The 16,258-nt window shown below is 42.6% G+C and overlaps 1 protein-coding gene across 1 annotated transcript in view; it reads left to right on the top strand.

Annotated features, from left to right (window-relative positions):
* Positions 1-16,258, top strand: part of LOC142399141 (protein unc-13 homolog A) — a 31,516-nt gene that overhangs the window by 11,915 nt on the left and 3,343 nt on the right. Inside the window, exons 10-41 of the mRNA XM_075483627.1 lie at positions 548-1,648; positions 1,778-1,880; positions 3,096-3,139; positions 3,721-3,799; positions 4,260-4,265; positions 4,358-4,432; positions 4,544-4,763; positions 5,383-5,610; positions 5,822-5,963; positions 6,183-6,352; positions 6,498-6,613; positions 7,054-7,217; positions 7,430-7,583; positions 7,869-7,937; positions 8,113-8,202; positions 8,528-8,662; positions 8,820-8,947; positions 9,420-9,505; positions 9,642-9,768; positions 9,858-9,954; positions 10,924-11,067; positions 11,148-11,225; positions 11,735-11,812; positions 11,894-11,982; positions 12,097-12,240; positions 13,008-13,131; positions 13,697-13,753; positions 13,879-13,959; positions 14,938-15,085; positions 15,509-15,565; positions 15,864-15,950; positions 16,056-16,212. Coding sequence (XP_075339742.1) covers positions 548-1,648; positions 1,778-1,880; positions 3,096-3,139; positions 3,721-3,799; positions 4,260-4,265; positions 4,358-4,432; positions 4,544-4,763; positions 5,383-5,610; positions 5,822-5,963; positions 6,183-6,352; positions 6,498-6,613; positions 7,054-7,217; positions 7,430-7,583; positions 7,869-7,937; positions 8,113-8,202; positions 8,528-8,662; positions 8,820-8,947; positions 9,420-9,505; positions 9,642-9,768; positions 9,858-9,954; positions 10,924-11,067; positions 11,148-11,225; positions 11,735-11,812; positions 11,894-11,982; positions 12,097-12,240; positions 13,008-13,131; positions 13,697-13,753; positions 13,879-13,959; positions 14,938-15,085; positions 15,509-15,565; positions 15,864-15,950; positions 16,056-16,212 — 4,578 coding nt within the window. The remainder of the gene's footprint in view (positions 1-547; positions 1,649-1,777; positions 1,881-3,095; positions 3,140-3,720; positions 3,800-4,259; positions 4,266-4,357; positions 4,433-4,543; positions 4,764-5,382; positions 5,611-5,821; positions 5,964-6,182; positions 6,353-6,497; positions 6,614-7,053; positions 7,218-7,429; positions 7,584-7,868; positions 7,938-8,112; positions 8,203-8,527; positions 8,663-8,819; positions 8,948-9,419; positions 9,506-9,641; positions 9,769-9,857; positions 9,955-10,923; positions 11,068-11,147; positions 11,226-11,734; positions 11,813-11,893; positions 11,983-12,096; positions 12,241-13,007; positions 13,132-13,696; positions 13,754-13,878; positions 13,960-14,937; positions 15,086-15,508; positions 15,566-15,863; positions 15,951-16,055; positions 16,213-16,258) is intronic.

Below are 16,258 nucleotides of genomic sequence, written 5' to 3'. Positions count from 1 at the left end.
ACAGGGCAACCTGCTCACACCCCCACCCTTTCCTCTCAATCTCATCCCCACTGCTCTCTACACTCCCTCCTTCTCTGTGCCCTCATTCTCTGGAGTCTCTCTGCTCACCACTCCCTTCCTGTCTTCACCTTCATCCACCCTCCTTCCTGTGTCTCTATTAACTTTTTAATAACTCCATTCATCAAGGAGTACAAATACTATTTTTCCTGTTTGTTGCACTTCTGGATGCTTGTCCCTTTTTTTTTTTTTTGATCGGCCTTCTCTAAGTCTCTCAACCTTCTGTTCTGCTCTGTTTCTTGCTACTTGTCTGGTACTATTGTATTTCCACTGCTTTTCATTGATTAGCCATCAGCATTATTCCTGGCTGCTCCCAAGACACGCAGAAAAGGTGTTTAGAGGGGCTGTCCAGTGGAGTACAAAAAGTACGGGCCATAAAGTGCTCCAGTATTGTGCACTATAAGCATTTTTGACATTATAGTTCATAAAGGGATGGTAAGCTATTTATTTCATGTTGCATTGTAACTTTTGCCTCTTCTCTTCTTTCCAGTCCCACTGGTAGCTATGCATCCTCTGCAGAGCTCAGTCGGTGCAGCAGTCAGCTGAGTGAGGAGGATTATGGTGGTGAGTACGGTGAAAGGGACCCTTACGATGAGAATGACTCCTACCATTCATGCCACTCCTCAGTTAGCTACAGTAAAGGCTCTCCAGACTGGGATCCTGATGAGACCCAGGGGGCATACAGTGATGAGGGTGGCTACAGCAAAGATGGAGGAGAAGAGGTTGCTCTGTATGAGGGAGATGATGGAGGACTTTATGAGGGAGAGGAGGATGGCCTCTTTGAGGATGAGGAGATGATGTATGATGATGAGGATTTGTACAATTTAGATGGGCCCCTCAGCGAGGACATAGAGCCACCATTCACTCCTACCCCAACATCCACGGCAGCCCCGACGCTTGATGTACCCAGCTCCAGACCGCCTCTAGAAAAACAGCCCTCCCTACATCAACAGCAGCCTGCTGCTCAAACCCCTAACCAAACATCCAACCAGGCTCATCGTCCTGGCATGGCGTCAACAGCACAGCCCCCAACCGGTCAACAAACAGCCCAACCACCAAAACAAGCCCAGCCCCAAACACAAGCTCAGCCACAGCCCGCCCCATCTGCCACTTCCTTCTTCTCAATGGCCAAACCGCTAACAGCTGCGGTCACAGGCTTGGCTTCTACTTTCCTGTCTTCAGTTCCCACTGCCCAGCCTGCCCAGGCTCACCCTCCACCCTCAGCTGCACCTCAACAACACCAGTCTGCTGTAGCCCACTCTGTCCCTCCGTCCCACCCAGCTACTGTGGTAAACTCAGCCTCCCAGCCACCCTCCACTGCCACAGGCCCTTCAACCCAGCAGACCCCTTCCTCTGCATCACCTCACTCCCAGGGAAACGACCCCTCCGCCACACAGACAGCTGCTCTTGAGGATGAGGCTCCCCAGCTGGAGGAAGAACTGTGGTTAGAAGAGGATATGATGACAGAGAAAGAGGCCAGGACGCCCCCTGCTCAGCATGAGGAGAAGCTTCCTGCAGAGCAGACAGAAGAGCATTTTCAAGAGAGCAGAACACTGACGCCAGAAGAGCAAAAAGAGATGCCACCTGAGAGGTAGGAGTGAAGGTTGAAAGGGAATGAGATCGATAAAGTGAATCATTAACAAAAATAGACTAGAAAAGAATCAATAAGTCGCCGTTGCTAGACGTACGTCAGCTGTAGACATTTATATTTTTCTTTTAGCTCACCAGTTATAGAGGAACCCAAAGAGCCAGTTGACCCAACAGTGAGAGCCAAAGAGAACTGGCTGAGGCTCTACAACAAGGTCTTGGAGCAGCTGAGAGAGGTAAGTGTACCAGTTAATTTCTGGTTAGTGCCCCAGCCTCCGTTCACATTCCAGTCCAGTCAGGGCCCAGAGCTGTAGGCCTGGTTCAGCTCCACTCTATAATTTAAAACAAATACCTGAGTTGAAGAGACTCCAAAAATGTCTACCCAGTCTTTGAAATATACATATGTTGTGCATTATTGATGTGCAGACAGGGTACACACAGTATCTTCCTGAGTTCTATTTTGATAGTGTATTTTGCAAGTCACCAGGAAGCAGACTTAATGTGTTCCATCTTGTATAATTGATACCTTTTTCGGTATTCTTAAAATAGGAGCACTTGTCAGACATCAAACCCTTTATTTTGAGTTTGGATGAAGCACCACACCATTGCTTGACAGAACTGCTTGATTTAGTTGGACGCATTCAATTTTGCTTGGTCAGTTTTCACTTGCACATTTTATTTATTCATTATCTTTGAATTCAGTTGTGTAAATAATTAATCACTTGCTTCAATGTTTATGTTGATGTATGTCACCTTGCGTTTTTTTTTTTTGTACATTTAGCTTCTTTTCCCCTTGTCTTTATTTTTTTTTGTTTGTTTGTGCCGACCCACTTTGTTTTCTTTCCAGTTTCATGTCATTGCCATAGCGACACTCGCATGCACTTTGCTCGGCCATCATTGGAGCATGCAGACAGGTAGGTACAGTCTGAATGGTAGCTTGAGAGAAAGGAGATATGTCTGGTTGGATATTCTTACCGTGTTTAAGACACTTTCACTTCATTCCTTCATCTTCATAAAGTTTGATCTCTTCTGCTGAATCTTGCAAGAAGCTGTCCCACAGCTTGATTATTTGCTACACATGTTCTTCTAGTTCTGGTTCTTCATGAAAATGTCTTAATTTAAATCTTAAGCAAATCCAGTTTTGCATGGCTACTTAAACAATTTATGCTTTTTGCAGTGAAATTAATTAGGGTAACATTATTTCATATTACTCTTATCTTTTCTTAATGGTTTGTACAAATTGATTGTGTGAAGAACACAATAACACTTTATAAGAGTTTTTACTGACCCATCTCTCTCTCTCTCTCTTCCTCTGTTACAATAAATTGTTAAGATTCTAATGATGTAACTTTCTAGTGAACAGCCCTATTCATACAGTATTTAAAGGCTGGAAAGTGCAGACATAAGAAGTCTCATTTAATCTTTTAACATTCATCCTCTTTCTCTCCTAGGCTCGGGGAGAAACCTCCAGCTCGCTGTGGTTTGGTAAAGGAGGGTGAGTTACTGTCCAGTCATTTCTTTATCCCTCAAATGAAAGATACTGTACACGTCACAAAGCAGCTCCGGCAAATGAAATTTAGTCTAAATGATCATAGCTCATTTGGGAAATTCTGCCACCGCTGCTTTATATTGAAAACGACCTTTACGTCTGGGAAACCTCTGTTGTATTTCATTCTGATTCACAGGCTTCTTCAGTTTGTGGCATTAGGCCAGCGAACATTGAACAGCACTGGGCTGCCCTGACTTAGCTGGCAGGTCATTTGTAGATGAGGCAGATATAAGAGTGGAGCGGTTGGTGCTCACTGAAGAAAGGCTAAGTTAGCCAAATAAAAACCAAGCAGATATACCCAGGAGTGTGGATCGTCATGACGACTATTTGAGAGAAGTTCAGCCTGAATAATTAAACTCTCCAGTTAAGTCCTTGAGATGTCTGCCTTGGCTTTAGAAACAAGAATTAAAAATTTGTCAGCCACAGACTTCATCGTTAGATATTTTGGTGATATGCATGTTTGATTAGCTATAAATAGTCATGAGCACATAAATGAATGTATAATGTATCTACTCTGTTTTATTCAGAATGGGAGGTGCACTCTACAGTATCGACAGCATGCCTGACCTTCGCAAAAGGAAAGCCGTTCCTCTCGTCAGAGATCTGGTGAGAAAGGCCACGAAAGCAAACGCACACAGAAATATTTACCAAACTTGTGGAATGATTTCTGTTTAGATTTTATTGGCTCTCTACTATTATGTCACTCTCGATGTGTATTAAGGTTTGTTGTTAGTTTGCCTCTCCAAGTGTCCACATGTTTTCAAATCTTTTATCTTCCACCATTCCCTTTTTATAATCAAAAATGAATATACTCGCACTACTAAACTACTCCCACAGCCGGTCACGAGGCACTAATGAATTCAGTGTTTGCACAATTGTGGTGTTTATGTTATATCAATGATAAGTGTAGCTACACTGTTGATGTTCAGAAGTTGGGCCATACCGATCAGATTTATAGGGCATTTACACAAACGCATACATATGTTTATGTTTGTTTAAATTGCTTTTTTTGATTGTGTCTCCTTCAACTCTTCTCCTGTGTTTCAACATGACTTGGCTTTATTAGGCGATGGTAAGTATTTATTAATCCCTCAACAAATTCAAATGGAACTAAAAAACTTTAGATCAGACTCGTACACATTTCTGTTTGCCTTCTTGTTATAGTCTTTGGTGCAAAACTCGCGTAAAGCTGGAATCACCTCCGCCATGGCCTCCACCACCCTTGGCAACGAGGAGCTGGTGGGTGTTTTTCTTCTTGCTGTTCTTTGTCACATTTCTCCTCAGCTTTTTGAAACATTTGATAGCTGCTGAAATCAAACTTTTCTTTTGTTTTCATCATGACATTTGCAGAAGAGCCATGTTTATAAGAAGACCCTGCAGGCTTTGATCTATCCCATCTCCTCCACTACTCCGCACAACTTTGAGGTGTGGACAGCCACCACCCCCACTTATTGCTACGAATGTGAGGGACTCCTGTGGGGTATCGCACGCCAAGGCATGCGCTGCTCTGAGTGTGGTGTCAAATGCCACGACAAGTGCCAGGATCTGCTCAATGCTGACTGTCTGCAGAGTAAGATCATGCTACTTTTTGCATAAATGCACATATTAAACACACTCCTCTTCACTTATGTGCACTTGGACTCTTTCTTTACTTAGCTCTTTCTCTGTATCCTTCTGCCCAATTGACAACCCATTATTCTTCTCCCTCTTCCTTTCCAATTTATCTCGTGAGTAATGTGCTTTCACACCCCTGCCTCTTTTTTTCTTTCTCTCTTCCTCCCACAGGCTTTGCATCCACACTGCTCTGTCTAACTCTGATCCACAAGAGGTTTCTTATTTAGCTGCCATTCTGATATGAGAGGCAGTTCATGTGATGCCTAATTAATCTATTTCATGTGTCGTAAGAGTCTTATGAGCTCGTGTTTACCCAAAACATGCCACTATTTATAGCCACTCTATAATCAGATCAATAGTTGAGTGGGATAGTTGGAAGGTTTGGGTTTGACAAGTGGCCAAAAACGGTCAAAGATTTTCAGTTTTGATCTGTGCTACTATGGATTGGTGCTCACTTTTTGATCGATGATTACAGGGCAACCTGTTATAATATTCTGGGTTGTTGAGCCTTGATTACCTCTACATTTCTGATATCAACCATTCCTCCTGTATTCCTCATTTAATCTTGGTCTCAGGAGCTGCAGAGAAGAGCTCCAAGCATGGGGCAGAGGATCGAACCCAGAACATAATCATGGTCCTAAAGGACCGCATGAAGATCAGAGAGCGGAACAAGCCAGAGATATTTGAGCTGATCCAGGAAGTGTTTGCTCTTGACAAAACAACACATGCCACGCACATGAAACAGATCAAGCAGAGTGTGCTCGATGGGACTTCAAAGTGGTCAGCAAAGATCAGCATCACAGGTAACTAATCCCTTATAAGTGTTAAGCATTTTTTTGTCTTTTCAAACAGACGTTGTGTTGTTGTAGAGTTGTTCTTTGGTCGTGGCTGACTTGATGAAAGTACATGTACCTGAAGTACAAAAGAAATGATGTATTCTAGATTTTTAAAGAAAATCAGACCTCTGCCACAGTCTTTGTTTGAATATCTCTTTGTCTGTTGTCTTTTCTTCAGTGGTATGTGCCCAGGGCCTTCAGGCTAAAGACAAAACAGGCTCCAGTGACCCTTATGTAACGGTTCAAGTTGGGAAGACAAAGAAGAGGACCAAGACCATTTACGGCAACCTCAACCCTGTCTGGGAGGAAAACTTTCACTTGTGAGTGTGGCAGAAAGCTTTTGATAGTTTTAACTGCTGATATGTCATATAATGCTTTTATGTCAAACGCTCTAATTTAGTATGTCCCGTTTTTTTAGTTTGGATCTCTAGAAAATCATGTAGAACTTGGCATAATCCTTTGATTCCTTTCACTATCATCTTATGTTCCTCTGTATTCTATTTATGTTTTCCGACTATTTCTGTCTCCGCCTCATCCAGTGAATGCCACAACTCCTCTGACCGCATCAAGGTTCGCGTGTGGGACGAGGATGACGACATCAAGTCTCGCGTGAAACAGAGGTTCAAGCGTGAGAGTGATGACTTCCTGGGTCAAACCATCATTGAAGTGCGCACTCTGAGTGGAGAGATGGACGTTTGGTACAACCTGGGTGAGTTTTGTGAGATCGGACAAAAGGCGAGGGAGATTTTGAGAGTCACACAGACACAAAAGCCTAAGAAACCGAAGTCTGTAGTGTAGAAAGAGCAGATGCCATTCAACTCAGGAAGTGTGAATGTCTGACCTTTATGTTACAGACAAGAGAACAGATAAGTCTGCTGTGTCGGGAGCCATCCGGATGCACATAAGTGTGGAGATCAAGGGGGAGGAGACGGTGGCTCCATATCATGTCCAGTACACCTGTCTGCATGAGGTCAGTCTGATCGAACAAATGTTTTTAAGATTACTTGCACTTAGGTTTTAAATGAAACTTCAAACTTGCAAGAGCAACCCATTTCCCTTAGTTCAGTAGTTCTGGTCAGTCTTACTCAGTTTCACAATAACACAATCTGTTGTTTTGTTAATTCTGTTTCTGTCTTCAAACACTAAGAAATTTTCCTGTTTTTTTTTTGTTGTTTTTTTTAAACTGTAGTTGCCAATATTAGGTTTCTTATGACAGTTTAGCAATGAAAATCATTGAAATTATTGAGAAAATGTACACAGATTGACATAGGTGTCATTTAACCTAGTCTACACACAGATGTGAGCCCATGTCTTGCCTTAATTAATACATTTTTTATCTAGATGTTCTTTATGATCTGAAAGTATTCTATATGTTAAGACACTGATGTGCACATACCTGTCTGTATGTAGCATCTGTTCCAGTATACAACTGAGGAGCAAAACAGCGGTGTAGTAAAGATTCCTGATGCTAAAGGAGACGATGCTTGGAAAGTTTACTTTGAGGAGACTGCCCAGGAGATCGTGGATGAGTTTGCCATGAGATACGGAGTGGAGTCCATCTACCAGGCCATGACGTCAGTACCTCAAACTATACCCAGAATGTCCGACTTTGAGATTACAGAGATGACCCAAATCCTAAAATAAAAGCATTGTTGATTTTCCTGTTGCTCTCAAATAGCCTCATAAATCCTACTGTTAAATACTTACTGTACTGAATATTCATGAACACAGGTGAAAATGGGCACGCGGTTAATTCAATTGTCTTATTGCCTCTTCAATCCAACAGCCATTTTGCCTGCTTGTCATCAAAGTACATGTGCCCAGGAGTGCCAGCTGTGATGAGTACCCTGCTTGCCAACATTAATGCTTACTACGCTCACACCACCCAGTCCTCTAACAACGTTTCTGCCTCGGACAGATTTGCTGCATCAAACTTTGGCGTGAGTTGCTGAAATATTACTACAAGAGGAATTATGAGATCATTTAAAACTGCTATACTTCAGTGGATGATGTAGCTCTTAAAAACTTCTCAGAAATGACTAGACTTAATATCCTGGGAGTGCACACGATAGATTAGTGTCTCTTGCTTACTTTATGAAATCTCCAATGAGTCGATCATCATCAGGTCCACAGTGGGTTTGACCTGTCAGGTGGCAACAGATAATCTTGTCAGTTCCGTTGTGTTTTGATTGGCCTACTCTGTGTTTATATCTTTTTCTGTGTAGAAGGAGAGGTTTGTCAAGCTACTGGATCAGCTGCACAACTCCCTGAGGATTGACCTGTCAATGTATCGGGTACTTACTGCTCATTCAAATTTACATAGTGCTTAAATAGTATCGCAAGTGCCGTTGATTATGGGTCTTCTGGTGGGCTTCATCTGCCTGGACTACTTTTCTTGTGATGTTAACAGTGTGTTTTGTTGGGCTCACCGCTGCTGCAGTTTCTTATGGTTTTCCGTGTGTTTTTCAGAATAACTTTCCTGCCAGCAGTCCGGAAAGACTACAAGACCTCAAGTCTACTGTTGACCTGCTGACCAGCATCACGTTCTTTAGGATGAAGGTGTGAATGAATATCAGAAGGAATTTGTTTCCCCTTTTTCTTTTTTTCTCCAAACTATTTATTTTAAAGTTCTCAGTATTTTTCTTTATCTGTAGCCTGAAGCACAAATTTAGAAAAAGGATTACCAACATCCTACTCAAACTGAAGTCATTAGCATGACACTGTGTGTGTGCGTGAGGTGTTTATGTGAGTGTTGGTATGATTTTTGCAGCTCATTGAGTCTCTGGTTCCCACTGAGATAACCCCCTGCTGAGACACCGCGTGTCAGACAAATACTTTAAAGTGTTTTCCATTCAGCCATACGCTGTGTGCTGTCTGTGTTCAGGTCCAGGAACTGCAGAGTCCCCCCAGGGCGAGTCAGGTGGTGAAGGACTGTGTAAAAGCTTGTCTCAACTCCACCTACGAGTACATTTTCAACAACTGCCACGATCTCTACAACAGGGAATATCAGACCGACCCTGTGAGTTAACCTGCATGGAATGTGTATGTGCCAATGTCTGTTGCCAATACAGCTTTCCCACAATTTTGAGCACATGCTATGCCCTCACTGCGCTACGATAAAGGAAATCTTGATATATGCAGCTTTTCAGATACAAATCCAACGTCTCTTTTTCTAGTCAAAAGCAGTTCCTCCTGATGAGCAGGGTCCCAGCGTCAAAAACCTGGACTTCTGGTCAAAGCTCATCACCCTTATTGTTTCCATCATAGAAGAGGATAAGAACTCATACACCCATTGCCTTAATCAGTGAGTATGTGCTCGTAGCATTGCTCCAAGGCCTCAAGGCAATATTTAAGAGTCAGCTTAGGAGAGGTTTGATATGATAACAGCTATATGGAATTTATGGAAAGCAGTGCAGGGCAATGGAATATGAAGTAGGGGGGAGTATCAAGCGGACTTTTAGCCTTTTTTAAAATGGAAAACAAATAGGAATGATACGGGGGGGGGGGGTGATTTGTAAATATTTAATTAAATATTTCTGATAATGAATTTAATTAGGCCCATGGGCTTTGTTTTGAGAAACAATGAAGATAATAGCATCTTGCCAACTTTTGGCAAGATGCTGTTTTTTTCTCAAGAGTATTTTTTATTTCTGTGGCTGCTGGAAACATGGAGAGGAAGTGCTGATGGAGTTATATAAAAATGAACCTCTGTTAAATAATACAGTACCATTACTGGATATTTAAGCCTCTGTCTGTGTCTGTGATGTCTGTCACAGGTTTCCCCAAGAACTCAATGTGGGTAAGATCAGCGCTGAAGTCATGTGGAACATGTTTGCTCAAGATATGAGATACGCCATGGAGGGTAAGTTTGTCTGTGTGTGTGTGTTGCTGGCGTTGTGAGATCAGAGGGATAAATGTTTGTGTTGTTTTTATGTGGAGAAAGAAGGGGAGTTTAGAGTGGGACGCTCCTCATATCATTCTTTCTCTTTGATATGCAGAGCATGAGAAGCAAAGGCTGTGTAAGAGTGCAGACTATATGAATTTGCACTTTAAGGTGAAGTGGCTCTATAATGAGTACTGCAAGGAACTGGCCACTTTCCAGAAACACGTACCTGAATATCCAGCGTGAGTACTTTCTGTGTAGCTGCACACCTTTTCTGACGACTGTGGTGCAAAGATTTATCATGCCCTTTCTCGTTCTTTGTCGTTTGCAGCTGGTTTGAGCCATTTGTCATCATGTGGTTGGATGAGAATGAGGAAGTGTCCAGAGATTTTCTTCATGGAGCCCTAGAGAGGGACAAGAAAGACGGGGTATCTGTTTTCATGTGCAGTCTTAGTTTGAATAATGCCATTTTATTGCTATTACTGTGTTTTTAGCAACATATGAGTCTTGCATCTCTTTAAGTATTGGAATGTAAATACTGCATTGGACTACTTACAACCATCAAGGTTCAGGAGATGCTATTTCAGCCAAGTTTTGGTCCGAATTCTTCTTTAGAAATAATTTGACCAAAAAAGAAACCACGCAGTCATGTAAGGCTGAAGTGTAAGTAGCATTCAACAACTGAATTCTGCTGAAACGGCAAAGGAATACATCGCAAAAGTTTAAATGTGATCTTCAGCCTGTACACCCCCCCCCCCCCCCCCTTCCACACACACACTCAGTTCCTAGGCTTTCCTAAAAGCCTCAAGACAATCGATAAGGATTTGATACCAAAGGCATGAGGAAGAAAAAGAAAAAAAACTTCACTGTAATAGAACAGATGCTACAGCACAAGTTGATGTAAACACACACACACATACCACGCTGCGTCTCACAGTCCCTGTCTCGCTCACACCTACGTAGCCACACAGCAGGAAAGTCGATACAAAGCAGCTGAAGACTCTCCCAGCTCATATGTCAGGGTTCCTTTGGGTCCAATTACTGTCGCCCGAGGCAGCTTCTGCTTTCCCTTGTCAGCGAAACGGTGGTCCCCTGGCTCAGTCACATACCGTAACACAATTCAACTCTGAGCTAATGGCCGGCTTGCTAATGAGGACTCTTTTCCCTATCATAACCCTCTGATTACCTCCATCCCTCCAGTCCAAACACTTTAAGAGGACCCACCTGTCAAGTCTCAGGCAGCTCCTCAGGGGTCAGTTTTGTAGTTCCTCTCATGGGTGGTGGCCCTTAGTGGAATCAAGCATCACACTTTCAGTGTCACATCGCCGCGTTGTAGCACCAGCACCTCAGAGCACCCTCTTAAATTTTCCCCTCTACTCCCTCTTCTCGATCTCTAGTTCCAGGTCACGTCGGAGCACGCTTTGTTCTCATGCTCTGTGGTGGACGTGTTCTCTCAGCTCAATCAGAGCTTTGAAATCATCCGCAAGCTGGAGTGTCCCGACCCTCAGATTGTTGGCAACTACATGAAGAGATTCGCCAAGGTGACTTTCACCTCCTCATGCTCTCACAGAATGTGTTTGCCTGAGTGCTCATTCCAATGTAACACCTTTCTTTCTCGTAGACTATCGGCAACGTCCTGCTGTCTTACGCTGACATCATAGCCAAGGACTTTCCAAATCATGTCAAGAAAGAGAAAGTGGTAGGTGACTGTAATGTTTTATTTTGATTTTGTCTTTTTTAATGTCATGCTCTTTCTATCATATATCTTAGTTTTGACACAACAAGGTAATTGATGGGAATTTGTGTAATTTAAACTGCATTTTAAGACGTTTACTGTGTTTGTGGTCGAGTTGATTAATTTCAACACAATGAAATACTCTTCAGTGTAATGGCTGAGCCCAGGTTGCAGCCTTCACATTGAGTTAGAGCTGTGTAATTAGCTGAAAGTGGTAAGCTCTTGTAGAAAAATAGGCTGCTCCCCTGTAGAGACCAGCACCCCCCAGTGGAGCAGTAATTACTGAAAACTCCAGCTTCCCCTGCCCTGCATCACCAGGAGGGATTTCACCAAAGACGCAAAAGAAATTCAAATAAAAACATTAAGGGACCAGACATTGGTTGATCACAATAAAAGGTTGGGAGCAGATGTGCGAAAAACACAGTGTGTGTATATGTGTGTGTGTGTAATGATGTTTCTCTTTCTCTTCTCAGCCATGTATCATTATAAATAACATCCAGCAGCTCAGAGTTCAGCTGGAGAAGATGTTTGAGGCCATGGGAGGCAAAGATGTGAGTTTCCATTCCATTTTCTTTTTCATTTTGATATCCTAATATGAGACATCTGTTGTACTCATCACATCTTTCTTCCAGCTCAATCTGGAGGCCAGTGACTTCCTGAAAGAGCTCCAGAACAAACTGAACAGCGTCATGGACGACCTCAGCCGCATTTTTGCTGTCAGGTGGGCGTTTCTGTCTGATCTGCCCGAAAACGACCACAAGCAGTTTTTCCAGTGGATTTCGAAGTCCGTTCTCATGATTTTTTTTTTTTTTCTGTGACTTGTGCACTGTTACAGTTTCCAGCCCCAGATTGAGGATAACGTCAGGCAAATGGGGGACATCCTTGCCCAGGTGAAAGGTCAGACTGTGCCGGCCAATGGCAGCGTAGTGCAGGAGGCTGACAATGTCTTGCAACCCATCATGGATTTCCTGGACAGCAAGTGAGTATGGCTGGATGTCAGCAGCCAATTTGGCAAATTAGGAATAAATTGTTATTTTGTCCTTGCATTAATTAGCTCAAGTAATGCCATATGCTAAATATAGAACTGCAATGATCTGCTGATCATTTAAACTTTGCTGTATATCCAATAGGCTTTCCCATAACTATTTTGACATATGACTTCAGTAGCTCAGCATTTTAGGGCTACATGCGACAAATGTTTTGATTGGCTGACATGGCTGGACTACAGATGGGTCAGTTTAGCGCTAGGGCTCATGACTCTAGAGCCATGCTGTTCCTGTACTGTATTTAAGTATGACGTTTGGCATTGTCTTGTTGAAATAAGCAAGACCTTCCCCGAAAAAAAAGATGTGAACTGGATGGCAGGATAAAACCTGCATATATTGTTCAGCATTAATGATGCTTGCACAGATGTGGAAGTTTCTGCACATTTATGATTGGATTTTGAAATGTGAGCCCATAACAAGCTGGATCACAGCAACTGGCTTTAGTTTTTCAGCCATATTGGATTCTGTGAATCTTGTGACGATACTATTTAATTCACCAGTTTTCTCTGTCCTAGCTTTTTTTTTTAACTGTTGTTGGTGTCAAATACATTTTTTTCAAAGCCTTCTCTCATTTTCTTTAATTTTTTTAAAATATTTCAATATTTTGTCTTTGTACAAAATAGCATCTCAACTGTATTGGTAAGCGAGCTGTAAATGAAATTACTGTTTGGTGAGGGATTGTGTGTTTTTTCGGTTTTAGCTTGTCACTGTTTGCTAAGATCTGTGAGAAGACAGTACTGAAAAGAGTGCTGAAGGAACTGTGGAAACTGGTGATGAACACAATGGAAAAAACAATTGTGCTTCCAACACTCACAGACCAGACGGTATGTCATTAAAAACTTTTTTATGCCTTTGAAATTCAATGTTTTCTTCACTTCTGTATTAAAATGTTATTGTACATTAACCCATCTGTACTGCCATTTCCTCATTCTTGCCCACACCCCCCAATCCTAAGGTTATTGTAAGTATGTGTGTGTAGCCATTAAAAGCATGAAGAAACACTTTATTTGTAACAGGAACCCAAAATTCACCCCCCGTAGCCTTTGTCACTTTTTCTCCTCCGTGGATACGGTGCTTCAAAACCTGACTTTAATAGCTCCAGCGTGCACCAGAATCAGCATTACTAGCCCTGCGATACTTTGTGACTGGACACTGTTAAAGCACTTAAACCTTGGTCCTCCCCCTCCTCAGACAAAGCTTGTTTACTCTACCTGGTTGAAAGTTATATTCCCTCAAGTCAGTCCATAAATGTATAAAATGTTAAGCGTTACTCTTTTCCCCCATCACCCACCTCTCACCTTGGGAATCTTCTTCACATGCATCTCTCAAACACCGCTACTTGTTTCTCTTCACGCTGAACTCACCTGTCTGTTTGTGTCTCTTTGACAGGGCACTCAGATGATCTTCAATGCAGCTAAGGAGCTGGGTCAGCTTTCCAAGCTCAAGGTGATGAAAACAGATGGCAGCAACGACAACAAAATGCCTACAGAGGGAATTTGTACTAAAACTTAGATTTGAACATATAGACAGCTGAGGCATAGGCTGACACCTCTGTATGCTCTGTCCTGCAGGAGCACATGGGCCGAGAGGAGGCCAAAGCGCTGACTCCCAAACAGTGTGCGGTCATAGAGCTCGCACTGGATACTATTAAGGTATGAAATGTGTTTCGTTCTGTTTTCAATACTACTGTATTTGCTAGCTTAAACTTTGATTTAATGCCTACCCGAAGTGAAAATCTAAATTTGAACACAGTGTTTTTTGTTTCGTATGTAACAAACTTCAGAAACAAACTCCGTCAACTGAGTTTCCTGATTAGCAAACCAAGCGCTGGGTTTTCCTCTCCCACTTGAAAAAACAAGAAATGCTTTGTTGGTGTTGACAGACTGCCTCATCTGAGCAGCAGACAGGAAGCTCCTTCGCAGCTGGGGATGGGGAGGATGGGGGGGACGGGGGCAGCGAGCGGCAGAGTGGAGAGATGGGTCCAATTTGCATATTCCAGAGATCACCCTTTATGAAACCCTTATCAAAAGCTTTCAAATAAAAAAGATCCGCTCTGTAAGTAAATGAATAAATAGATTAAATAACTGATATTTCATAAGCCTTTTTAACTACTACCAACTTCTTTTACCCAACAGTGAATGCAAATGTATAGTTTCTTGTTTCAAGGCAAAGCCAATGCAACACAATCAGAACACACCAGATGAACATCGGCCGCTGCCATTGGTTAATGTCATCCCATTTGGAGTTCAGTCAATTGCATTCAACACGCTAAACATATCAGCCGATGCAGATGTTTGACTGATGTATCAGGGTTAAAACTATTAACCGCACATTATAATAAATATTAAAACAGCTGCAGACTACAGTTGGAAATATGAAGTTGATATGGATGTTTATTACCAGAAGGCTCAGCACTCCATATTCCAGAGGTTATGTTTAAATTTATATGATGAGAATCAGGTTGTTGACGAAATATAATCTAGACAAAATATAATATTTTACAGATTTAAAGTAGTTTAAAATACCAGAGAAGCTATCGGGCGTCATTGCTTGCAGGATGGTGACCCCACTGTAAACTGCATGTGTCGCCCAGAGCTCAATATGTGTGTCGTGTCACATCTGCTGCGCAGCAATACTTCCATGCGGGTGGCGTTGGCCTGAAGAAGACGTTCCTGGAGAAGAGTCCCGACCTGCAGTCTCTGCGCTACGCCTTGTCTCTGTACACGCAGGCCACAGACAAGCTGATCAGGAAGTTTATCCTCTCACAAAATGCTCAGGGTACGACCACAGACAGAACCAACGCACACTCGTACGCATATTCACACTGTAACGGAGTAGGTTCAAGCTGCTTCACACAGAGTTGCTCTCAGAAAGTTCTCTTGCATGTTTTTTTTCATGTAATTTGACGAGTGGAACTGAATGGAATAACCTGCTTACAGTGTTGTATGAGCGAATATTTTAATGAACGCTTCAGTAGCAGTTGTATAGAATGCAGTGCTTGCTTTTTCTGGTTTTGATTACACTTTGTGTCATACTAAAAGTCGACTGATAGGTTTTAGCCCGTGTTCTGATACATCTCTCTCAAGGATGCTATAATTGTTCAGGTGTTGAAGGCATCAGCCAGGTCTACCTCAATGATCTGCTTTATTAGGAGCTCTTTTGTTTGTTTTGTTTTTTACGTTCTCTTCTGTTTGCCCTCAGTCCACGGAGGAAAGGGGGTCAGGTACACGGCTAATGAAGACACCCCACCAGAGAAAGGTACATGTCCCTCAGGGGAACCCACAGCACCCGAGCAAAAACTGTCCCCAATGTATAGAATTGTTTATGGTATATGGAATATTTCACATACTTTTATCGTTAGGGCACAGAGAGACTGAATGTAAACACAGCAGGGACTAAAGATCAGGATGAGGGTAGAATGTGAAAGAGCTTGGGCACACATGGTGTGATGGAATACAGTAATCCTATGGAAACCTTTGTTGCTTCCTTCAGATTAACTCCTTTTTTCTTTTCAGTCTGATAAATATAGTGCTGGTAACTGAGTGTGTTTTTCCAGCATCTGGAGTGGACGCAGTTGGCGAGGTGGTCATGAACGTGGACATTTTACCCCAACCAAACGGAGAGCACAAGATCAGCGTCAAAGGTAAGAGCACAGTGCAGACTGGGTCATGGTATAGTCTTCTTTATCCTCCAACGTCCTACTTTGCTCACTTTACTTGTCGTTTTTTTTTGTTTTTTTCTCCTCTAGTCGTTTCTGCCAATGACCTGAAATGGAAAGCACAGGGCTTCAGGCCTTTTGTGGAAGTCTACATTATCGGCCCTCACCTCAGCGACAAGAAGAGGAAATTTGCCACCAAATCCAAGAACAACGCCTGGTCTCCAAAGTTCTGCGAGAGCTTCCAGTAGTGAGTATCTATCTAATCGGATCATCTTAGCTATCATGTGAGCCAG

The sequence above is a fragment of the Odontesthes bonariensis genome, chromosome 14 (assembly GCF_027942865.1).
Source record: "Odontesthes bonariensis isolate fOdoBon6 chromosome 14, fOdoBon6.hap1, whole genome shotgun sequence".
NCBI classification, from domain to species: Eukaryota; Metazoa; Chordata; class Actinopteri; order Atheriniformes; family Atherinopsidae; genus Odontesthes; species Odontesthes bonariensis.
This window is presented reverse-complemented; position numbering and strand designations above follow the sequence as displayed.